This window comes from Labeo rohita, chromosome 18, assembly GCF_022985175.1.
Source record: "Labeo rohita strain BAU-BD-2019 chromosome 18, IGBB_LRoh.1.0, whole genome shotgun sequence".
NCBI classification, from domain to species: domain Eukaryota; kingdom Metazoa; phylum Chordata; class Actinopteri; order Cypriniformes; family Cyprinidae; genus Labeo; species Labeo rohita.
The window spans coordinates 30,697,859-30,724,208 of record NC_066886.1 but is presented as its reverse complement, the minus strand read 5'-3'; the positions used below and the strand labels follow the sequence as shown (position 1 = coordinate 30,724,208).

Sequence of the window (26,350 nt, the reverse complement as noted above, 5' to 3'; positions counted from 1 at the left end):
ACCCAAAAACAACTGAGAGGAAGCTTAGCATATACTGCATACGTACTAGAGTGTAAAATATATATATATAGTGTATATATATATATATATATATTTTTTTTTTTTTTTGAAGTTGGAGTATGTTTTACATGAAAATTGCATTTTTTTTTTACTAAGTTTTCCACTTTGGAATTGTGTTTCTTAACATTTGACTTGCAATTCCTGAATTAAAATAGTTTCTACACTGTTTTTAGTGTTTTTGTATAAATTTGCAACAAGAAGCATAGACCTTGCTCAGGGTAGAGCCATATCTGATTTTTGACAGGAATGAAAACAAGGCTGTGAGGGATAGAAGTACAGTGTGTTCAATGGATTGAACTCTTGTTTAACAACGTTCACAATGTTCAGCTGATGAAACCTCTTTCTAAAAAACTTTCACTACAAAAAAATCCATATATCAGTTTTAGAATGTTGTGAGTTTTGAAACTTACATCTATATATAATGCGTGCCATTGCAAAGACTGTAAGTCTATCACTCACAGCATTGTTTTCATCCGCCTAAAATTCAGTATGACGTTCACTGCGATTAAGGTCTATTTGTAGAAACCAAGGAGGTCATGTTATCCAAACATTGACTCATTGACATTAGGGGCAATGACATGACTTGCCTATTCATTTATTATATTAAAAATACATACAAATGTTGTTCAAACATGCAATGACGAATAGATCTTTTCTGTAATGAGCATGCATGCATAAATAAATAATAATAGTATTTATTTATTTATTTATTTATTTATTTATTTGTATATACTTTAAAAGAACATGACAAACAAATGAAATTAAAAAAATAAATAAATAAAATAAACTAAATATGCTGGCCAGATGAAGCAGTAATGTGGCGTGACAAACAAAGCATGAAATGATATCATAGTTAAGTAGTTAGTGTCATAGTTATTATTATCATAGTATCATTATTGCCAAGGCCAATAAATCTCTTAAAATATTAGATCATTTGAATGTCTGACAAGCCAAGGTTAGTCATGAGGTGCGACTCCAAAAACTGCAATGAACCAATCAATCAATCCGTAAATAAAAGGACAAATTAATATTTTATGATATATAAAAAATTAATTAATTAATAAAAAAAAAAAAAAAAAAACGTGAAAAACTTCTTTTTTTTAAATATGACATATTCAAGGTTTGAGAAAATTATGGTATTAAGTTTTACTTGATGGTTACACCCAATGACATTTTGAACAATGATTTAGTGTAGGTATGCAACACAGTCTGCTAAACATACAATATGCATTCAAGGTTAGCACTTAAGGCTTATTTGAGGTTTTTCTCAAACCCTAAATGTAAGCAATAGTAATACAGATGCTCACGTCTCACTTCTCTCCTCATCTAATCTTGCTTCTTCCTCTCTTGTCTCCTGACACCAGCTGCTTCTGACAGCCAAATAAAAATGGCATGTTTGCAAACAGCACAGCTCATCTTTTAAAATGATTATTAATTCTGTCTTGATTTGATCAAGATCTCATGCATATCAGCTTAGAAGTGGCAAGCCGTGCCTTTATCGTGTTCTGCAAGAGCCACGAATGTGCCGTTATGATGCTCAGTCATTCCGATTATCTATCAGGAAGAGAAATTGTTTGATACGAGGATGCTGTGACAAAATGAGATTAGACCAGCGTTTCGGTAGGATGTCTTAAAAATCCAACGCCGCTCTCTCGAGAAAATTTCTCATGAGCTGTGGATGCCAGCACGAGTTCAGGTCAGAGCCTTGAATGTGTCATCATCTCTGGATGTCAACAGTTTTCCGTCATGTTATCACTCAAAGCAGACTCATGTTTAAAGACTGAAATTTTGTAACTGACAGTCAAAGGGATAGTTCACCATCAGAAAAACTTAAAATAAAAATGATCTTCGTTCACTAAACCTCATGCCATTTAAAAAAAAAAAACATTTAGGGAAAAAAAATATAATACTTGAAATACAATAAAACATTAACTAAAAAATTCTAACAGCCAGCATTTCTCTTTTTCTTTTAAAATAAAGTAATAAAATAATTCAAAAACTGAAAATAATAATAATAATAATAATAATATATTTTGGCTATATTTAAAAAACATGTATATTTAAATTTAATTCAATTGAAATGAAAATAGAAAAAAAAAATATATATATATATATATATATATATATATATATATATATATATATATATAAAAACAAACAAAAATAAATAAATAAAATTACAACTGTTAAAACAGCAGTGGTATGGTTTTCCTTCTTTGTGGAATACAAAAGGAAAATGTTCCTTTGGAGCAAAAGGTTTTAGAAGTAGATGAGAATGACTAAATAATGACAGACAACTTTTGAGTGAACTGTCCCTTTAAACATACACATGCACACACAAATTGGACATTGAGTGCATAACTATCAGTGCGACAAACTGAAGGACAAGTCCAAATTATTTTCTGTGGTAATTGGCAGGATATCACAAAAACTGTCAGTAGAGCTTAACTTGTATTGAACCCGGAATATTCCTTTAGGCCATATTTGGCTAAAGAGCAAATCCTTGTAAGGAAGAAAGAAAAGGAATGATAGCATGCTAGTAAGAGGATGGAGGAAAAGTGAGAGAGAAGGAGCCTTTTGTGTGGTGTTCTGTAGAGAAAGTTTGCTTGTTGAGTTTAGCCCGCTGATGAGGATTTATCCTTTGTGGCAGCATTACATTTCCATGACTTCACAACCGTGGGCAAATCCAGTCAGGAGAGTAACAAGCAATTTATGTCTCTCTCTCACTTTTTCACTCACTCTCTCACTGTCTCTCACTTGAATTACTGAGTAAACACATCCTCCTCCATTACTGGCCCTCCCTAACTCTCTTTTTATGTCATTCCCTTTCCTATTCTCCTTTTTTTTTGCTCATTCACTCTATTCTGCTCACATCCCTTGCAGCTCGATTTTCCAATCTTTCCGTTCGCTTTTATCTAGTCTTTCTGCATCTGCTGAACATTTATTCTCTTGTGTAGAAATATCAGAGCATGATGGTGATGGAGGTTAGGAATGTGAGTGCTCTTGTATAGACATGCTCATACACATCAAGCAGCAGCAAACCTGTAACCAGCAATCACCTAGACTAGAGCTAGATTCATTTTAAAATGTCTTTTTGGTTGGTTGATGTGTTTAATTTTATTTGGTTTCATGTTTTAATTTTGAATGCATTAAATATATGAATAAATAAATATTTGAATGCATTAAATATCATATATATTGCAATATATACATATATATATATATATATATATATATATATATATATATTGTTTATTTATTTTTTTATATAAATAAAAATCCATACTTGAGCTCTGACTAAACATAGACACACCATGATAGCCACATTTTCCAATCTTTTTTACATTCGTTTCAGCAATAGCATATTTCTTTTTACGGGAGGAAAAAAAAATAATACTCCAAACCATTAGTTATTTCCATCACACGAGCCAAAATCACATAATTCAATTTTCTCTCAGGCAGCATAATGCATTGGAATGGTGTAAGGATGTGGGACAGTGAGGAAAATGAATGTGATGGGCTACTGAGGATACAGAGTTCAGGGAAAAACTAATAATAACTAGACTTGTACATTTGTAGATTTTCTCTACAAAATGTAAGCGGCATTGCCTGTGAAAGTCACTGCGAGGGCATTTCTGTGTGGTTTATAAATAGAGTTGGGTATCGAAAATGGATTCCGATTCCAGAATCGGATACTTAAGTTCAGGAATTGGATACTTGTGAAATTAAAATTTTAATTCCGCCTATCGATTACTATATGCTGTTCTTTTTTTATTTTTTTTTTCATCTGTGTGGACCCAACCTAGTGATCTGCCAGGACCTTGCTCGCTAATCTAAGCGCATAGCGCTCCAAAGTATGGCTACACTTGCGATCAGAAGTCGAAAAAGCAAAGTAGTCTATAATATTTGTAATAAGCTAAACATGTTGCAATAGAGGTGTCATCACCAATATGACAAAGTATTTTAATTTAACAGATCGTTAAAGATCACAAGAACACAAATACCAATGTGATTCTACTCCTAAATTACAATGATTCATGTTTGATTCCTCAACCTTTCTTCCATGCAGCATACGACCAGTGTGATTTGAACATTCAAATCTGCGTTTGTGCTGCCGCTGAGAGAGCCACTGTCATGTATTTGAATGAAACAGTTTCACAGTCTTTTCAACCACACAGTTCATTATTTCTGTTACAAACATTCAAATAATCACAGAAGTACTGGGATAAAAGTTCATAGTCTGGATATAAACTCTGATATGTACGGTAGAGATCAAAATAGAGTAAATCATCCTTTTGAAAGTTAATTTGACATTCCAAATAATGTTGAAGATTTATCGATAATGTTATGCCAGTAGATGGCGAAAGGGGGCTGTTAAAGGAGAAGTCCACTTCCAGAACAACAATTTACAAATAATTTACTCACCCCCTGTCATCCAAGATGTTCATGTCTTTCTGTCTTCAGTCGTAAAGAAATTATGGTTTTTAAGGAAAGCATTTCAGGATTTTTCTGCATATAATGGACTTCATTGGTGACCCGAATTTGAACTTCCAAAATGTAGTTTAAATGCAGTTTCAAAGGGCTGTAAATGATCCTAGCCGAAGAAGGGTCTTATCTACCGAAACGATCTGTCTTTTTTTTTTTTTTTTGAAAAATAAAAATTTGTATACTTTTTAGCACAAAAGCTCGTGTAGCACAGGCTTTGGGATGCATGTCTACGGGTCGTTCTTGAACGGTTCGTTCATTTTGTATGAATCTTTAATGTGACTCGGGATGAACGAGTCGTCTCGGGGGAGTGATTCGTTCAGGCGCACATACGCAACATCCTCTTTGGTTCTGTACTGGAATTAGTTCACCTGTTTCGAGTCTTCGTGTTTTTCGAGTGGTTCGTTCATCTTATGGGGCTGTCCCATGATGCTGATTTTGGTAAAATGAACGAGCTGCATTTAAACTACATTTTGGAAGTTCAAAATCGGGGCACCAATGAAGTCCATTGTATGGAGAAAAATCCTGAAATACTTTCCTCAAAAAACATAATTTCTTCACGACTGAAGACAGAAAGACATGAACATCTTGGATGACAAGGGGGGTGAGTAAATAATTTGTGAATTGTTGTTCTGGAAGTGGACTTCTCCTTTAATAATGTATTTGTCTTTGATCATTCACTCAAAAACACTGATTCATCCAGTAATGAACCAAGTAAATCTTGAGTGAATCACTGACTCATTTATTTATAAATTAGGCCTACATGTGATTGTGTTTAGTTGTCTAATGTTTTTTTTTTTTTTTCTTCACAATCGTAAGAGAACCACAACTTCTATTTAAAAAAAAAAAAAAAACAACAACAACAATCCAGAATCACGCAGCTCTATTTTGCAAACAGATTTTAAGTGAATCTTGTTTTTATGTAGCCTGTTGATTTTTGTTCATGGTATTCAGCTGCAACTAAATGTTTAGCAATAAAAGAAACAGAATAAATATGCTTGATATCATCTTTTATTCACATTGGAATCGAAACTGGGAATAGAAGAGAATCGGAATCAATAAGCAGAATCGAAATTGATAATATCCTAACGATACCCAACCCTATTTATAAAGGCATTCTGGTTGTAATGTGGTTACTATTGGTGTTCAGGATGGTAGATAAATTCATTATAATTTGGATTTCACACTTTATTAAGAAAAGCATGATATCGGGGAGTGTTTGACTGAGAAAGCGCGTCCTAGTTAGTAAGCGACAACAGTATTTCATACCCCTGAACTCTCCCGGAGTCTCACACACATACTACAACATAAACACCCACATATTCACACAATGCTGCTTTCTTCACACACATCTTCCACACTATCTAGTGAGAGCTAAATTCAGAAGTGTCGTCAGTCACACATGAGACGAGCAGAGCAGCTCATCAGCTCATTTAGATTTATGACAGTGATGGCAGCCACCTGACTGATGGAAACTTTTATTTTACATGTATTTTTTTATTCAGTGTATTTATAGATGGTGTTTAGTGAATACGTGTTCTTCATGAAGTAGCTGTCAACCGTCTGTTCTTCATTACTGTGGAAGCATAGTGTTTATTTATTTACTTTCATTTACATGTTACCTCCATGTTTCACAGAGAACATATGTTGGATCGTGTTTCTCCGCTAGCAATTGTCACATCAGATTATACACATTCACGTAGACATGCTGGTATGGGAGAAAATAAATGTAAATAAACGTAAATGCTAGCTAGAGATGAAAAAGAAAATGTTGTCACAGCTTTTCAAAGCCGGTTAATGATTCACCAAACAGAAAATCATTTGGAAGTCTGCAGTGCCGCACGTCACATGTTATTAATGCGCACGCTTTGACTGAATTATGTTTTTTTTCATGGTTCTTCGACTAGTTAATCTCAACAGGGGTCTGTTTGTCCATCGCGACTCAAGGTTACGGCAGTATCTGCATATTCCCAGAGGCTTGTTAATAGGCGGTTTCTTTTGTCAGCTTTAATGGTATCAGGGCAGTTGGAGACACACTGCGAGTGAGGTTTTATCTATCTTCTGGCAGGTGTAGCCGTTGGCGACAGGGCATTGAAGTCTGAGATCCCCCACCGCCCCACTCGCAACCACACTACGTGTCTGTCACCCCGCTCCGCTTCCCTGCCATCCGATGAAGAAAAGCAGCTATAGATTGCTGAATTATTAGTGTTGTGGTAATATGATTACTCCTGTGTGATTAACAACAGGCCCATACACAATGTACGTGGAAGATCCAATTCCTGAGGTACTGAACGGCACCTGAGTAGCGTATCTGTTTTTGTTTTCTTTTTTAAGCTAGTGCTTGGTAGCTCAATGTTAATGGTTTACCATTGAGTTTTCATAGTTCAGCTATAATAGAATGATTTGTCAAAGATAGACAATATGTATGTTTTTGAGGAACATGAGGATCAATATGGAGAATCAGAGTCATGAAGTGGGGTGTAGGAATATCTTTTCTTTCCCATCATCCCTGAGTTCTTTGGCTATAAGGCGAATACTGCCATTGATTCGCTTTGCAAATCAAGTCTTCAAGGACTTCATCTATCGTCTCTATACCTTTGATTATCTGAGAGCTCTTGTGAGCCTGATGGAGTCATTTTAAAGATTTTTTAAAGACTAAACGAATACCTTAAAGGGATAGTTCACCAAAAAATAAAAAAATAAAATGAGATAATAATAATATAAAAAAAAAAATCTAATAATAATAATAATAATAATAATATCTGAGAGCTCTTGTGAGCCTGATGGAGTCATTTTAAACGAAATACCTCAAACGAATACCTTAAAGGGATAGTTCACCAAAAAATAAAATAAAATGAGAATATAATAATATTAAAAAATATATATATAATAATAATAATAATAAACAATATATATATATATATATATATATATATATATATATATATATATATATATATATATATATATATATATATATATATATATACTGTTTATTATTATTATTATTAGATTTTTTTTTATATATAAAAATGTCAAAACTCACACAAGAAAAAAAAACAAAGCAAAACTAAAATGAAAATAGAAAAATATAAACAAAATAATAATTCAAAATTAGGGCTGTCAAGCGATTAATTGTGATTAATCGCATACAAAATAAAAGTTTGAGTTTGCCTAATGTATGTGTGTGTACTGCGTGTAATTATTATGTATATATAAATAACACAAATTAATGTATATATTTAAGTGAAAGGTTATGTACACAATATATTTTATTTATATATACTATAAATTATATAAAAATTATAATAAATACATATATATGTGAATGTATCTTAAATATATACATTAATATGTTTGTATGTATATATACATAATAATTAGACTACACACACACACACACATTTTAGGCAAACTCAAACTTTTATTTTTGTATGCGATTAATCACAGTTGTTTGTTTTACAGCCCTCAAAATATTAATAAAAAATATTATCAATTATATATCTCAATGACACTAAAATAACACTGGCCTGAATGATAAAACTAGTCTGACATAAGGTGTGTACCAGTCTAACATGCATTATTTACATTTTAATGAGATTTTGTATCGATGAGGCTGTCAGCCACATGTTCCTTATGAATTTTTATGCATTCACAAAAAACACCCACTTGGGTGGCAAATGTTTATAGGCTTCATAAGGGGCCTCCAGTTTGAAATAATCTGCTATAATTTTTCATGGGGGTCATTTTGCAGTTTTAATGCTTCTGTCTGGTTGCGGCTAGTTACGGCGTGTCATAAATATAGTAGCAGTATAAGCACACGCCTACAGCAGGAAAAGAATGAGGGGCACAAAACGAGTTTACCAATTAGAGTGATGGAGCGAGAGCTGAGGAGATAGTGACAGAAAGGTGCACTGAAGGAAAGAGGAACGAATTAGAGGAAGAAGGCTGGTCCTTTCAACTCTTCCAGTCCTGTGGATTTCTCTCTCTCAGTATAATGAAGCCCCCAGTTCGTCTAATCCCATTAAAGGCCAGATTAATACTTGAGAGCTGATAGCTGAGAGAGTGGTCGCACCACCGGCGGCCAAACCACAGTGTGGACACTCTCTAACTAAACCTAGAATAGAAAGAAGGAGAAACAGAGAGAGGGAGGTAGAGTATACATAAATGGGTTCCTGTGGTTGAATGGCTTTAGTCGTGGAGTGTCACAGTAATTAAACTTGAAAGAAAGACTTCAGAAGTTAAATTGTTCCCTTGACCCCCCGATATACGAAACAGCAGCCTGTTAGCCTTAACATTTGCCATTAACATTAATGAGAGGTGTTTGAGAATTTGAATAATGGTTTAATGGAGTTAAAACTGGAAATGAAATCATTTAAAAGCCCATTATATTGTTAGACCTTTATTTAACCAGGAAAGAAACCTTGAGATTAAAAACGTCTTTTGCAGGAGTGTCCTAACGGAGATGGGTGGTTAATTAAGCTACCAGAAAAATTAAAAATGAAATACAACAGTAAATACATGAAGGGTCTTTCAAAACCAGCTTATCCAGCTAAGACAAGCAGAGCTATGTGTTTACCCCTTTTCTCCTAAATTGCTTCTTTTCTCCTTATTTACTGACAGAATAGCATAATAGCACAAGTAGCAAAATCATTAGTTCGTGTTTGGTCAGAAGTACAATCCTCCTCACTCTAGGTGGCAATAGAGTCAGCTTAAAATGACAATGCGTTTAAACTAATGTGTTTCTTTATAGCTAACTATAAACATTTCAAGGGTTTACTGACTTTAAAGAAACACTCCACACTCTTTTTTTGAAAATAGGCTCATTGTCCAACTCCCCTAGAGTTAAACAGTTGAGTTTTACCATTCAGCCGATCTCCAGGTCTGGCGGTAGCACCTTTAGCATAGCTTAGCATAGATCATTAAATCTGATTAGACCGACAGCATCTTGCTCAAAAATGACCATATATAATGACAATATTGTTCCTATTTAAAACTTGACTCTTCTATAGTTACATCGTGTACTAAGACTGATGGAAAATGAAAAGTTGCAATTTTCTAGGCTGATATGGCTAGGAACTATACTCTCATTCCAGTGTAATAATCAAGGAACTTTGCTGCCGTACCATGGGTGCAGCAGGCGCAATGATATCACACAGCGCCTGAAAGTGACCGGCACCAAATTTGTGTAGATGCAGATATGTTGCAGCTGGCAGAGTTGACGGCTATGGTACAGCAGCAAAGTTATTTGATTATTACGCCAAAATGAGAGTATAGTTCCTACTTTTCATTTTTTTTGTCTGTCTTTGTACATGATGTAACTACAGAAGAGTCAAGTTTTAAATAGGAAAAATATCTAAACCCCTTGGTCATTTCTGAGCGAGATGCCAACAGTCTAATCGGATTCAATGATCTATGCTAAAAGTGCTACCGCCAGACCTGGAGATCGGCTGAATGGATTTGAAAATGGTAAAACTCAACTGTTTAACTCTAGGGGAGTTGGACAATGAGCCTCTATTCAAAAAAAGTGGAGTGTTCCTTTAACTAAATTTCTTACCAGGACTCTCGTCAAACTATTCCTATCATGACAGTTGTTCACTTAAAAAAAGAAAACTGACTATAGAAGTAGAAATGTATGCTAAAACTCACTACAGCGCCATTTGCAGCAACAACTCAGTTTTCACTCAGAAATTGGTAGTAAATTTCACAAAGTCATGGCAAGTAACTACAAAGCCCCACACAACATGCATGAAAAAAAAAAAAAAAAAAAAAGGTAAATTCACACATTTTAGTAATTTGGTCCCTCTCTTTATTAAATCATGTCAGGGCTCTGTAAGTAAAGTGCGATTTTTAAACAGAAAGACTGAAATAGCATTTTCCTGTAAAATGTACTCCAGTTATATTTGTTTTAGTTCCAAACTTTGAAGAAAGTTTTCACAAAGTAATATCCTACTAGCATTCTGTTATGAATTGCACATTTTTGAAACACATCAATTCTAGAAAAGTTTTCATTTGTTAACGTTGTGTATCTGCTGAAAGTATGCTATGCCTTTTTCTCTTCCCTATTAGCATTTAACTTTATATTCTAAGATTAAAGGACAAGATGGATGGAACCCCTAGAGGTTTTTGCCTTTTATGACCGTAATCCTTCACAAGCTGTCTGAGCGTGTCAATGAGAAATATCTGACCATCACCGCGTGTGTGGTGGGTACCAGACGGTGCTCTGCCAGGTCTAGAATGGAGGCTCATTAAGGAGCTGGAATATGTCAAATGCAGCTCACCCTGACCGCCTTATTACTGCCTATATTCAATAAGTCACTGTCGCATAAGGCAGTCAGAAACCTTCATAATGCAGCCGCTGACCTTTTTAACCGGCATATTCTATTAGAACATGTAAATGGCATAGACTTCAGACTGGAAATATGACGCAGGGTGTCTAGCGTCTACTGTTTCACTGTTGTCAGAAGTTGTGTTTGCTGCTAACTACGCAGGACTGTTGTGCTAATACAGTGTGTGAAGGCTGTTTGGAGGAGCTCGTACAAGACATTGTTGGATGTCTTTGTTTCTTGACACTGTGACAGTCAGAGCTAATGAAACATTCTGATTTAGGGTTGGATTTTATATGTGACAAACACTAAAATGTATTGTACAAGACATAGCTTGTTGGTTTGTCACATTGCACCTAATTTTAGAGTTAAGTGTTTTTGAATCAGCTATTTGAGTGTTGGTAGATTTCTGCACTAACCTGCTGTAGTGCTTGAAGCAGTTTGGTTATGTTTACAAGGAGAGCCACACAAAGAAAACTACATAAACCGCATGTAAGCTTTTAATCCAGCAATTGTGAATGATCCAGTGCTAAAAAAGTTGCATGTCTTGCTATTGTGTATGTGTGTGAGTGTGTGTGAATTACTTCTCCAACTTTAATTGCTGTTTGCAAATCTCAGTGCTGTGGGTACTTTTAAGAAATGGTTTACTGACTTTTTGCATGGGCTTATTACATGCTGTGTCACTTGCTTTCAGTTGGATGCATGTCTTTTGTGTGCTTTGAAAACAAAACCGCAAGCAGGGTGTCAGCTGTAACCATGTACAGTAAACTTGAAGGGGATTCATGTTCCAGCATGACTGTAAAAACCACATCACTAGAAAGGTGCTATGAACTTTTAAAAGCAGTAGTGCTCAGTTTGCCTTTCACCTGCAGCATTAGGGCTCTTCATCTGTTCTTTAATCACTGAGTAAAAAGAAATGAATGTATTTCATGAATGGTTTAAAAAAGTGCGCGATTAAAAAAAAATGTATTCTATATAAGCCAACAAGGTCAAGAGCTTCAATTGCAAGCCACCTGTACTAATGTTGAATCATGATTTTTGAGGTCACTCAGATTTAAATAGCTGTCTGGTCTATTGTTATTAGTGTATCGGTGCTGATTGTTACTTTTAACACAAGCTTTACCTCCAGACAGATTAAAGTGCTGCATTGAATAACTTAAATGCTGGACGGCGCCTACGCACTAGAGTTCACGCTATGTCAGAGAATGCTTCAAATCTACTTATTTCAATAGGTGTCGTGCATCGCAAGGACAGAACATGGAAGTTTCCAAAAGTAAAGCAACCAAAAGTTTTACTGTTTACTGCAGCATCAATGAAACTTGAGTGGTGGGCCTATAAATTGCTTGTTAATATTCCACCCATTCTCATTTCCAAGGCTAAAGCATAGTTAAGTGCCTTTCAGTTGCTGTTTTGAACTAGGAAGTATTTTGAGAAACCTTTGATGTCAATATTTATTTTTTTCTTGTCATTTTATTATATATATTGTATGAGTGTTGGTCTTTATGCTCTTTATGTTAAATCCGTATTACTCTGATATATGTTAAATCCATCTAAATCTGTTGAATAAGGCAAGCAATTGAAAGCAATGTAGTTATTCAAATGTAGCAATTTGAAGTTCATCAATATAGTGATGGCTTGGGCAGGGATCTTCAACTCTGCTCCTGGAGAGCAACCGTCTTGCAGACTTCAGTTCTAACCCAGCTCCAGCACACCTTCCTGTAATTATCAAGTAACTCTGAACACCTTGATGGTTTAGGTGTGTTTGATTGGGGTTGGAGCTGAAATCTATGGAAGCTCGTTTCCGCCACTTAATAAAAAGCAAGCTAATATCTCACAATTCTGACTCTATAACATGCATTGTGAGTTATTAAATCAGAACTGTGAGTTATACTTGCAATTCTGAGAACATGTCAGTTTTTTTTTTTTTTTTAATGAAAAAAGTTATAAGAAGAAAGTAAGAATTGTGAGTTTATATCTCGCAATTCTGAACTTACACCTTACAATTGCATGTTTATATTATGCAGTTCTGAGAAAAAAAGTCAGAATTGCAAGATGTAAACTTCCATTTGTGGGAAAAAGTCAAAATTTTAAAATAAAAGTCACAATTACCTTTTTTATTTTTAATGCAGTGGCAGAATAGGCTTCCGTAGAAATCTGCAGGGCAGTCTTCAGGAGCAGGGTTAAAGACCCTTGGCCTGGGGATAACTTTAACGTCTTAATGATGAAGCACAAGGTGCTTGACCCTGATTGAGTCTTTGGTGCTTTAGGAGTGAGAATGGGTTGCAATATTATGTAAATTTGGTTAAAGGAGAAGTCCACTTCCAAAACAAAGATTCACATATAATGTACTCACCCCCTTGTCGTCCAAGATGTTCATGTCTTTCTTTCGTAAAGAAATTGTTTTTTTGAGGAAAGGACATTGAAGGACATTTCAGGATTTTTCTCCATATAATGGACTGATACGGTGCCCTGATTTTGAACTTCCAAAATGCAGTTTAAATGCGGCTTCAAACGATCCCAAATGCGGTTGCAAATTATCCCAGTGGAGAAAGAAGGGTCTTATCTAGCATAACGCTCGGTTATTTTCATAAAAATAATACAATTTATATACTTTTTAATATCAAACACTCGTTTTTTTTTTTTTTTTCTCCGGTTCATGACAGTTAGGGTATGTCAAAAAACTCCCATCTCATTTCTCCCTTAACTTCAGAATCGTCCTATATCGCTGTTTTACCTTTTTTAAGGGTGTTTGATCTTCTTTGCTTGTTCACTTTGCAAAGACTGGGTCGGTACTTTTGCAGCGATGAAGGATGATTTTGAAATGATTTTTGAAGTTGAGGGAGAAAATACGATCAGAGTTTTTCGACATACCCTAACTGTCTTGAGCCAGAATACAGAGTTCAAGGAGAGCAAGGCAAGATGAACATTTGAGAATAAAAAGTATATAAACTGTATTTTTTTTATGAAAATAGCCAATCGTTTCGCTAGATAAGACCCTTCTTCCTCAGCCGGGGTCATTTAAAACCACATTTGGGATCGTTTTAAGCCACATTTAAACTGCATTTTGGAAGTTCAAAATCAGGGCACCATATCAGTCCATTATATGGAGAAAAATGCTGAAAAGTTTTCCTCAAAAAACATAATTTCTTTACGACTGAAAAAAGAAAGACATGAACATCTTGGATGACAAGGGGGTGAGTACATCCACCTGAATATTTTAATCGATACCTTCAATGGTTTAAATGCTGTCCTTACCTAACTTCTGTACTGAAAACCAAAGAAATGTGGTACAACCAATATGCAGAAAAAACTGGTATTAGAAACTGGTCCCAATGCACACAAAACAGAAACATTACACCCCTGCTCTAGTGTAGAGGCGCCCTACATTTGAAGACTTTCCTTCCATAGAACGCATGGTGTGACTAAACATTCAGCTCTTGCTTTTCTATGTGAAGCCGTCATAATGGAATGTTTTGTGGGAGTGGGTGGCTGGGTGGGTGGTTGTGGGTATGGGGCGGGGGCTCCTTCCTTTCTTCCCTTTTGTTTCTCCTCCCCTATGTTCCTTTTCCTCATCAAAAATGAGCACCTGCACAAATGCACCTCCTTCCCACCAGAGCACTGACACACTCTCCCCTTCCATCTGTGTTTTCCTACCCAGAATTCCCTAGCGTCCCACCTTTTGATGGCCGTGAGATCCCACCGGAGGAGCATAGTTCCGGTGCTGCCATCGGCGGCGCGGTCGGCGGGGTGGCCCTGCTGGTGGCTGGCATCGCGCTGCTCGTCTTCTTCCTGCGGCGTCGCCAGCGCACCTTTAAGGGCGACTACAGCACCAAAAAACACGTGTTCGGGAACGGATACAGCAAGGCCGGCGGCATGCCCGCTCATCCTCCGATGCCCAAGAACCTGCAGTACCCCGACGACTCGGACGATGAAAAGAAGCCGGCTCAAATTAGCGGGCCCGGCGGTTTCGAGGGTGGCGATCGGGATTTCGACGGCAACTCTGAGGATCTGAAGAGACCTTATTTCACCGTAGACGAAGGCGAAAGTCGCGAGTACGACGAACGGACTCTCGCCTTCCAGTACGACCCCGAGCCCGAGATCGCTGACGACATGGTCTCCCAAACCGACGGCTCTGTTATTTCAAAGAAAGAGTGGTACGTGTAGAGTGGCACGAAACGTCAAGGAAACAAGATCAACGACCGTTTGCCCTCTCCTGCATCCGGCCACACCCATCCACCTCCATCACTAGAACCCTCCCTCCATGTGTTTATCCCTATCTGCACATCCCACCCCTGACCCAGTAACCTCCGCCCCCATCAGAGCCCACGGAAATAAACGGCTGTAGAAAAATAGCTCGCAGCATCAACACGTCAACATCATTACACATCCACACGCTTTTAGATGAACCTGCTGCCACAGCAAGATGTTTTTTCACTGACTGATGCCAACCAACATCCAGTAAAGCTGGACAGGCAGGTCGCTTGAAAATATTACAGTGTATTATCCTTTTTGTCTCATTTTGTTGTTATTATAAATGTATTAAATGTATAAAAAGAGACTGTAACTGTTTTGGAAAGGGGTATATTGCTGATCATGTTGTGAAAGTCTTACACTGGATGTATGATTATTTTTTTATCATTTGTTTGTCTTGTTTTTTTAATCTCATTTAGCATATTACCATTACTTTTACGTTAAACATAGTTTTGTTCATTTTTATATAGTCTTGCTTTTTTATATGGAGTGTTGGTTAACAGACAATGTGGAACTGAATAGTAGAATAATTATTCCTCCCCATACATGTGTCATTATGAGGTCAACGGTTGCATTAACACTATTGTGTTTAATGGAAACATCATAATCCTGTGGTTCTTGGTACAACTGCCGCTCACAACATCCTAAAGGACCTAGAATGTAGATCCGGGGTCCGAAAATGTGGCATCGCCTGGAAGCATACAATCCAATGGAACAAAAAAGCATGTGGGTTCTGACTGCTCTCCAAAAACAGTATTTATTTTAAGACCCAGCTACACTGAGAGCTGAGGAGCACATCTGCAGCGTTAGTCATATGCACACTGCAGTTGAGCATGCAGAACGGGGCCTAGACAGATATACTGCACCCACCCGACCGCCCCTCAATCTCCATGCCAGTCATAGTCAGTCTCCATCCATAAATCCACCTCGGATGTGCCATCACGTGTAGTGTTTTCAAAGCGATGCTTTCCGAAATCCATTTCCTCTGAAACTCACAAAAGGATAATCCTGTATAATGTGGTGTTGTTATAAAGACAGGGTATTTGTTATTTAGAGTTGGTGATGTGGAGTGGTCAAAATGTTTTCAAGATCTTGTAAATATGAACAGGTAGTTTAGTTCCACAGGAGGTTATGGCACAGGCACATAGCGCTTGTATCAACCGCCATTTAGAGTCTTTTGATGGAAGTAGTTTTTCCAAGTTGAGGTAGCGGTAAAAGCAAGGGAACAAAATTAAGGAAAAGTCCCGAGCCAAAGTAACATCAGACGTAAACATGGCAGCAACTGGGCATCACAGACAGGCTTGTTATGTACTGCTGGATCTTTGAAACCACAAGGTCTGCCACAAAGCCAGGAATCCTTTCCAAATCCCTCCTGATCCTTTATAAGGAGCAGATCTGTTGGCTACAAATTAGTATATATTTAAATAAACAAAATGACATTCATCAAAATCCTAACGTACATGTTTGCCTGAAAAAGGTACAAGCATTCAGGCCTTTTTCTTTTCTTTTTTTTTTTTTTAATGCATGTGTGTCTTTTTGTTTGGTACAGCCTTTATCGCACTTTTTACATCAGGGTTTGTGTGTTTGCGAAAAGGTGGGCAGTTTTCCACTAAACGATTTTACTTCCAGAGACAAATAACCCCCTAACTGCGTCCATATCTCTTTCTAGACTCAAAAAATGCTTTAGTAGAATTTGTCATGGCTTGTCCATGAAATATTTAATTCCCTTGCCTGCCTTAAACAGGGCTCTTTACAAGACGACAGATTAAGATGCTGAACCGCTGTAATCACGCAGACAATCTAGGAGGACCTGAAATCATGGGAAACTCCAGATGAACGGCACTTACTGTAGGTTGCTCACCCATGAGCAGGCCCTCATGGAATCTGGTGGCTTTTTTGCATTTTCTCTAATAGGAAAATCTTCAGAAGGGACTTAAAAATGATAACACGAATTGAAGCTGAGAGTTCCACACTCTAATTGGTAGATAAACCATCATTGAAGGAACCCACATAATAAACAAACTAGAACTTGCAGCCGCAGATTCCTTGTGGTCAATCCCATGAGGAAAGTCATAGTATGCTTACATCCAAGCTTCATATGAATAAAAACCTTGATGGTAGACCTCATGCACATCTTGATTTAACCTAAGTCGGACCACATGATGAATAACTGTACATTTGTTGCTTAGCAAACCTTGTATTTTAGCTTAGTAAGGTCAATGTGCAACGTTACACAAATTGCAGTGCCTATGACGTGTGAGATGTAAGGTTTTACTTTTTTTTTTTAGATCTGAATTCTATACATATTTTCTTCTTTTTGTTTCTCTTCTTTTTAGTTATTGTGTCTTGTCTGCCCTCACTGTACATTTTTACAGCATTCGCATGAGAAACTTATGAATCTACACAAGTTGGCCAGTGTGGTGGAAAGAGCATCACCTGGACTTCAAGTATTATAGAAGCTGTATTTTTACCAGGTTTTTTAAACCCTGATGAATAGAAATATTCTTTCTCTGCTTCACATCATGATACAAAAGCAACCCATTGCTGGTTTGTCAGCACTTTGTTAACCAGCTCACAACTGGAAACCTGCTACATAATCATGGTTGTGATTGAAGAGACTGACATCACTTTAGCTAAAGCACAAGTTTTTTTTTCCAGAAGATATTGCTAGTTATTGTCGTATCGCATTCATTTCTCTTTCTCTTCCATTTCTTTCATTGACCCCTGTGCTCCTGGGGTTTTGTTAATTAAGGGTTCTTTTTGTATGTTTTCTCAAGCTAAGCACAAGTTACCCATTTACCAAAATGGCTATTATGGCTTTAAATATCAAATAAGAGAATTCAAATGACTATAATTGATTTTCATGAACCATATCAGTTTTTTTTTTTTTTTTCTTTTTAATTATTGTTATTATTATTAAATACAGTAGTCTGTCTGGTAGATCAGTTAATGTTGAGGCTTCTAGCAACATTAAAAAGCGCATGGGCATACTAAGAAAATAATATTTTCTCTTTTTTTTGTTTTGAATATTTGTCTACAGACAAAACATTGCTTTTTATGCCTTTTTTATGTTCTTTACAAAAAACTTTAGATGTTTTTTTTTTTTTTCTTCCTTCCTCGGTTTTTCATTCCAGAGTCTCATGTCTTTCTAACTGCCCACTTCAAAGCCTGACATTCCACTGTAAATAATGTATGTACCTTGGAAACTATAGCTGGGTTTACTGTATGTTAGGGGAACAGAAATGGTGGAGTTTCAAGTCTGGACGTTGACTACAAACTGAACTAGAAAACATTAGACAGCTCAGATGACTGGAGATGTATAGCTTATTGCCATAAATCTACTTTGACATGGACTTGGGTAGATAGGTTTTGATATGTTAATGGGTTCTGTATAGAGATGTGGGGATGATCCATTATAATGACTTTGTACATAAATTCAACAAAACAAACAAACAAATGGAAAAAAAAGAAAAAAACACAAAGAAAGATCTTGTCTTCATGCAGCCGTGTGAATGTATGTCTGCTGAGGTCGGTAATGATATGAAAAATATATATATTGTTCACATGTGTTGACCCAGTGAAGTAAACTGTATTTGCTTTAAAACATTAAATGATTTAAATGTTCAAATATGTTTTGTCCCCGTTCACTCAATATAGATGATGTTTTTATTTGATCTCTTCTTCTCTTTTACTTCACAATTACGCAATTGTTTTAGTGCCACAAACACACGTCTTATTAAATAATATGGTATATTATATTTAATCATGTTAAAGGAGAAGTCCACGTCCAGAACAACAATTTACAAATAATGTACTCACCCCCTTGTCATCCAAGATGTTCATGTCTTTCTGTCTTCAGTCGTAAAGAAATTATGGTTTTTGAGGAAAACATTTCAGGATTTTTCTCCATATAATGGTCTTCATTGGTGCCCCGATTTTGAACTTTCAAAATGTAGTTTAAATGTGGCTTCAAAGGCTCTAAACGATCCCAGCCGAGGAAGAAGGGTCTTATCTAGCAAAACGATCGGGCATTTTTTTTTTTTTTTTTAATAAAAATTTGATACATTTTTATGCACAAAAGCTTGTGTAGCACAGGCTCTGGGATGCACGTTCACAATGCTACGAATTTGTGATGGGTCGTTCTTGAACGATTCGTTCATTTTGAACAAATCTTTTAATGTGACTCGGGAAGAACGAGTCATCTCGGGGAGTGATCCTATTAGGTTCTGTACTGGAATTAGTTCACCTGTTTGGAGTCTTTGGGTTTTTTGAGTTGTTCGTTCATCTTATGGGGCTGTCACGTGACGAACGAATGGCTCGAACCCGAAAACTTGTCAGATAAGAGGTGAGGTGAGCTAATCATAGACTAAAGACCCAGGTAAACAATGAATTAATGTTTTCTGTTTCTTATAGCATTATAGTTTTGTCTTGTTTGTAGTGTGATCAGTGTTTGTGTAAGCAGTAGATGTGTTAGGGAAATAACACTTAACATTTTAATTATATTTTGCTAAAATGAACAAAATGACTCGAAAAAAGATTGGTTAATTTTGCTGAACGAGACTCAAACATCCGAGTCGGTAAAATGATCCGAACTTCCCATCACTACTACGAATCACGCCTAAGTTCATCGTCTACATCGTGTACTCCGGCTAAAAAAGGTAGAGTATTGCGAAAACTATATATATATATATATATATATATATATATATATATATATATATATATATATATATATGTGTATATATATATATATATATATATATAAATGGTTCTTGCTGACAATGTGGTCAGATGTTAATGTCATCTAAAGATTATTGTTCTAAATATGCTTTACAAGATTTTTGGTATACAAACAATGTTACACTGAATTACTGTATACAAATACAACAACAACAATGGCAACAACAATAATATATATATATATATATATATATATATATATATATATATATATATATATATATATATATATATATATATAAACACTTTTTTGTTTTGATGTATGAAAACCCCCTTTATATATTTCAATCTGACATATATTTCAATAAGTCAAAGCAAACCAAGTTTAGTGTGCCATACTGCACAGTAAACAATACACACTAAAGAGATTAAACCATAAATAAATACAAAAACAGTAGGAGTCATGAGTCAGGGTTGCTGTGGTGTATACATAATGTATGTATTAGTAGTGAATAATATTAACAATGTAGTGAATAATACACATTATGCAGCCTGTGCTTAGTTACAAGGTGGCAAGTTAAAAGTGACGAAATATTTACCATTATTTAACTGTAAAAAAAAAAAAAATATATATATATATATATATATATATATATATATATATATATATATATATATATATATATATATATATATATAACTATACAACATAGTTGTGATAATGTACTGTACTACAGTTTTGATTATAATATAAGCCACACATATCAATATGCCACAACAGGCTGTGTTACAGTGACCACAGGTAAACGATCAAAAATAATATGATAAGAGACACCCATTTTTAATAAAGAGTAATTTATTGTTAATAATATATAGTAAAGTCTCTTAAAATGGTTCCATTATTTTGTGAGAATTTTCTTCATCACTTTCTTTCATTATTAAATTAAAGTCCCGCTATGGGATTGTGTACTGAATTTGGTCACTTGTGGAAGTCAAACAATATCACTTCTGACTGGTCTAAAAGGTTTTTGTTTTAGATTTGGTCTGTATGTTGACATTGTATGTGTTATTGTCTATCCAAATATCCTGTGTATGAATGCCGACGAGCAAGCATGAGATCACACTGCATAAAATTGTACTCACATTGGTTTCTGGAAGTTAAATGGCTTGTAACTCCTGAATTTGACACGGCTTTTAAAAAGCTTTTGTCTGGGTACAATAGAACTGCAACTATAAGCTCCAAATCCCAATAGTGTTAACAGCTGGATGTGGCCTCCCCACCGCGCAAAGCGATACTTCTCTTGAGCAATGCAAATTATTCACTTTCTGCACTTAGAAATCACAGTAAAAAAAATATTAGAGCACTATATTTTCCCCATTCACCAGGAATAAATGATACAACGTGCATGATCTATTTTCACAGCGAGGGCAATTACTTTTCCATCATCCACTGCTTTTAAATTCAGCCCTTGATCAGTTGAGCCACCCCTGAAAAGCAATCGCAGATGGGAACGAGAGAGTGCAGACTTGCTTGCCAGGGTTCCTGGAGAGCAGCTGTCCCTGTCCGTCTCCTCAAAGCTTTCTTTGTAGCCCCACGGGCCTTTGAAAGCATATTCACTCGTGATAAGCCTAAATGATACCGAATCAGCCTCATTCCCTCCAGAGCGTACTTCCATGCTGTGTCACTCAGCGGCGCAGGGAAAGGGAATTTGGCTATATGAGACTCTCTCATGAACGGCACAGCCATGGTCATAGTAAGATTGTGAATTTGATATGAAATATTTTGCTTAAAGCAACAGTTCAATCAAAATCCATGTCGCTGCATAGTTTTGTGCAAGGAGCAGGCCAAAAATGAAGTTGTTATTCATAGTCATTATACAGATATTAAATATAATATATTGTGATTATATTAAAGACAGGTCAATTTAGACAGTGCTTGTTTGTATTTACATGTTTTTAATGTGCAAACGACAAGGGTTTTGCTGTGCCTCTATTATAATTTAATTTTAATCTGATTTACCATATGTACACAATGAACACATCCTGTATTCATTGCTCACTACTGTTTGTTTACAGTTTATCATAAGATCACAATTAATTGTTACAGTGTATGTATGTAATTGTGCACAGTTTTCAGGAGCATACTGTACATATTGCCTTAATGATAAACATTTATGCCAAAGCAAAACAATGAAGTTATGATGTCAGAGTTTATAATAATATATTTATGTATTCTGAGTCACATGTCTAAACTGCATTCCCTAATACCACTTTGGTGTCCCGTGAATATGTTTTAGGTATTTGAGGCATCGCCTGTACCCTCATGCCCACCTCAGGGGTCTTCATAACTGAAATGTCTGTCACTCAAGAAGATTTCAGAAGATTTCAGTTATTATAGGACTAAATTGTTGAACAAATGATCAGACAAAGTTATTGAAGAAAAAAAAAAAAAATCGAATAAATGATTGTATTCCATGGTCTGTCTGAATACTGGATTCTGATTGGTTGGTAGGTATGCAGTAAAACCATTTAAAGAGGTCATTGGATGCCCATTTTCCACAAGTTGATATGATTCTTTACGGTCTTAATGAAAAGTCAATAATGTACTTTGGTTAAAAATTCTCAAAGATTGTGTAAAACAACACCCTTTTTACCTTGGCAAAATCAGCTCTGCAAAAATCATCCCATTCTGGTCGAGGCCGCTTTAAATGCAAACGACTTGTGCTTGCCCCGCCCCTCTTTTCTCTCTGTGGAGTGACAAGCATGTTTACTTTAAGCCGCATTTAGCTGCTAAACTTGCTAACTAGCACATTATTAGTAAAGGCGATCACAAAGATTCATAAAAAAAAACCCCTTACACTCACTTCTGCTGTAAGTGAAACTGGATCACAAATGATTCGCCTGAACATAGACGGATATATGTAGATCGGGAGGCGCATTCCCTTCACAAACAAACGTAATCCGCTGCATCTTCAGCAGCTCAGATGTCGGGAGTAAATGACGACCACTACGTTCATTATTACATCCAGCAACACAACACCTCGATTGCGCAATTCTTGTCTAACTTACATCCCTGCTCCAGCATCAAAACATGGAGGTTGGACTGTTACAGCTGATCTGAGGTAAGACGCTCATGGCAATCAAATATCATGGGAGCAGCTTCTGTGGGTGTGACGCCACAACGACAGGCATCTGAGAATGGCTCAATTTGAAAAAGGGAATATTATTTTTACAGATTAATTAAAAACCACTGCATGGGTTTGTATCATTATAAGGTAGATTTGTACATACACTGCCAACACACATTAATGTTCAAACAACATGTAAAAGTGAACTTATCATCCGATGACCCCTTTAATGCACAGGTAGTTCCACGTCAGTTTAACCAACATTCTGTATTAATGTGCCAGGCAGTTCTTTGCCTCTATGTCATGCATTTTAAAATAATTTAATGCACGGCAAACTGTTACTTATATGTAAGTGATAATGCAGGGCAAGCTGTTAAACGATTTCAGCGCATGATGTGGAGGCCCATAGATATGTATGGATAGATCCAACATTTGACCGTTCCAGATTCGTTGACGCATCAGCAATCTTGGAATGATCTATATGTGGTCACTCACAATAAAAGTTTCAACAGTTTCAAGACGCAACAACATTGTGCAGTTTGTAGTTGTAAAAACTGCCTAAATTAAGTGCCTTTTAAATGCCTTGTTAGCAAACGGCTGTGTCTTGTATTGTGTTAGTTTAGCAAAAGCATCTTCTGAATTCTACTGAAGAGATATCCATACATGGATGTAACTAGTTGTAGTGCAGATGCATTGGCAACTTGCTATGGTCGGTGGCTTATGTATAGCGGCCCATAGAAACAACTGCTAATAAGCCATCTAGTTATACATCTCTATGTGGAGGCCAAGAACCACCCGACGCGAAGTAGCACATTAATATAGAACGGCGATTAAACTGATATGGAACTACCTGTCTATAAAACTGTTTTAATGCACACCTGCCAGCCAATCAGAATTGAGTATTCTGACAGACCATGGTATAAATACATGTAAGCTCATTGTCTGCATTTTCATCCCCACCTCAGGTGTCTCCCTTGCCTCATGATAAGACAGAAATATCAGTTACTGAAACAGTACATTATCAAACAAATGATAAAACATATAATTAACAAACTCAAAATGACCAAGTTATTATAGAAAATAATGATCAAACAAATGATCATACAAGGTCACTGTAAAGACAAATTTAACATACAAAATGAGATAATACAATGTTATTGTAAGATGAATAATAAAACAAATGATCAAACAAATATTGGTAATTATCAATAATTACCTATTCTGGTGAGGTTTCTTGTATTTATGTAGTGTTTATTGCTAGAAAACGACTCAAATGTGTTCGAGTAGATCTGTGTGAACTGCATGTAGACGTGTCCAATTTGATGGTAACAGGAGTACATACAAAATGAAAATCAAAACAGCTCATTTAATATTTAGTTTGATATTATGAGGCTGATAGTCAACACTGATAACTTAGCACATCACTGACCATTTGATGACACACACACCAAAAAAAACACCAAAAAAAAAAAAAAAAAAAAAAAAAAAAAACAGTAGCCTATTATGGAAGGTGCCAAATATCTCACCAATTTTGTCAGTGTAATTTGTTATGATTGTGCCAGACAGGCATCAGCAGCACCACAGAGACACTTCTCCACTAAAGATAAGACAACTCTCATTAATCTGGAGCTTTACAATTACATTTTTTTATTTATTTTTTATTTATTTTTTTTTTTTTTTTTTATGGCAGCAAACCCAAGATGTGTTTCATTACATTGAATTATGTGACATTATGAGGCAGTAAACCTGGTCATTCTCTGATATTCCCACTGCATTACTGTGAAGCCAGTGGATTGACAGCTTTCCATGTACATATGCTGTTAGACACTTTAACTTACATAAAAATATACATATATACTTTTACAATATACAATATAAAGAGAACTGTGGATTATGCAGAAATATTAAGTCCTTGCCAAGTACCACGTAAGGACAAATTGAGATATTTCAGTGCTGTACCATAGAGGGATAAAAACTGTTATGAAACACAGGCTTATTATTCGGGGATGTAGTTTCACATATTCAAAACCCACAATGTCTTAACCACCTTAAAAGAGTAAGAACACAGTGGTGTAAAAATACTCTCTGCATTTACACTTATACATTGGAAATGTATGAATTATTAATTGCAGTACTATATGTGTGTGTGTATGTGTATGTATGTGTGTGTGTGTGTGTGTGTGTAAATACTTATTTTGTAGACAGGTTTAATGAGCATTGCCCATTTAATCCTGTCACTTCACCATATTTTACATCCACTTGAGCAATAAAGTCAATTTTTACAATTTAGTATTATATAAAGCGAATCACTTACATTCTTTAAACATCAGACTGTGTTAATGCAAGAGAAAGACAAAACATTCATTTAGATGAATAGTGAATATCCTGTCATTACACCATGATATTGCTAGAGCTTTGGTTCTCTGACCGTGAGAGAAAAAAGTCCTTTATCTTCATGCAATTCAATATAAACAAAAAGTGGTGTCTTCACAGACACACAAATATGACGTTTATGTGTTTCTTTATAGCACCAGCGCCTAAATCGTTTACAATAGATTCCAGCAAATCATAGTCTTCTTTCATATACTGTAGATACACAATACGGTTTCATATACTGTAGTTTTTTTTATTACTCTTTATACATATATTATTTGAATATCATATCCATAAAGAAAATGCTTTTATCCTTTATGAACTGAGGTAGAGAACACAGCTGTAAGCATCAAAGCGAACCAGTGTGCAAAACGAGGACATTCAAAATAAAACGAGAACTACAAGTGCTCTTTGCAAACACATCAGAACAATCATCCGTCATGTTTTAGCATTTTTTTTTTTTTGTATTCCCCAGTGATTTCCAATGAAATATCAACCAGAAAAGCATGTTTTCAGACATAATACAGCTTATGCAGTACTTATTAGTTTTGTGTAAGATTTACAGTGTAGAACTTGGAGGAAATTACATTTTATCATGTTAGAATGTATGTATCCAGATCCTAAGTACATAAAAACTGAGCTAACATTTTGACTGTCTCCTGTACAGTCAGGAACATACTTTATTAGCAGTGCCTGAGAAGGCGAGCATCACTATTAATATATGCTTAGAGTTAAGCAGAGTTTGTTAAAATTTTAACAAACTCAAAACCATCAGTTTTAAACAATGACACCATGCATCTTTGTTTTTCTCAGCAATTTGATTTTTTACAAGGATATAACAGGACGCTAACCCTGCAAAAATCTATGAAATCACATAGAAATGCTCAGGCAACCACCTGCAACGCCCTAGTAAATACTCTGGCAACTACCCAAAATACCCTAGAAACTGCATAGCAATGTCCTAGAAACTGTCTGCAACACCCTAACAACCCATCATAAATGCCCTGGCCACCACCCAAAATACCACATCAGCTGCACTGCAGTGTC

The 26,350-nt window shown here is 35.8% G+C and overlaps 1 protein-coding gene across 4 annotated transcripts in view; it reads left to right on the top strand.

The window, feature by feature from the left end:
• The window catches only part of nectin1b (nectin cell adhesion molecule 1b), a 242,958-nt gene that overhangs the window by 86,218 nt on the left and 130,390 nt on the right, over window positions 1–26,350 (top strand). The window contains exon 6 of one of the 4 annotated variants that reach the window (XM_051135294.1): window positions 14,530–18,752. The exons of the other annotated variants lie outside the window; for them this stretch is intronic. Within the exon in view, the coding sequence (XP_050991251.1) occupies window positions 14,530–15,035 (506 nt within the window). The 3' untranslated portion in view covers window positions 15,036–18,752. Of the gene's footprint in view, window positions 1–14,529; window positions 18,753–26,350 lie in introns of those variants that run through there. 4 annotated transcript variants of the gene reach the window in all.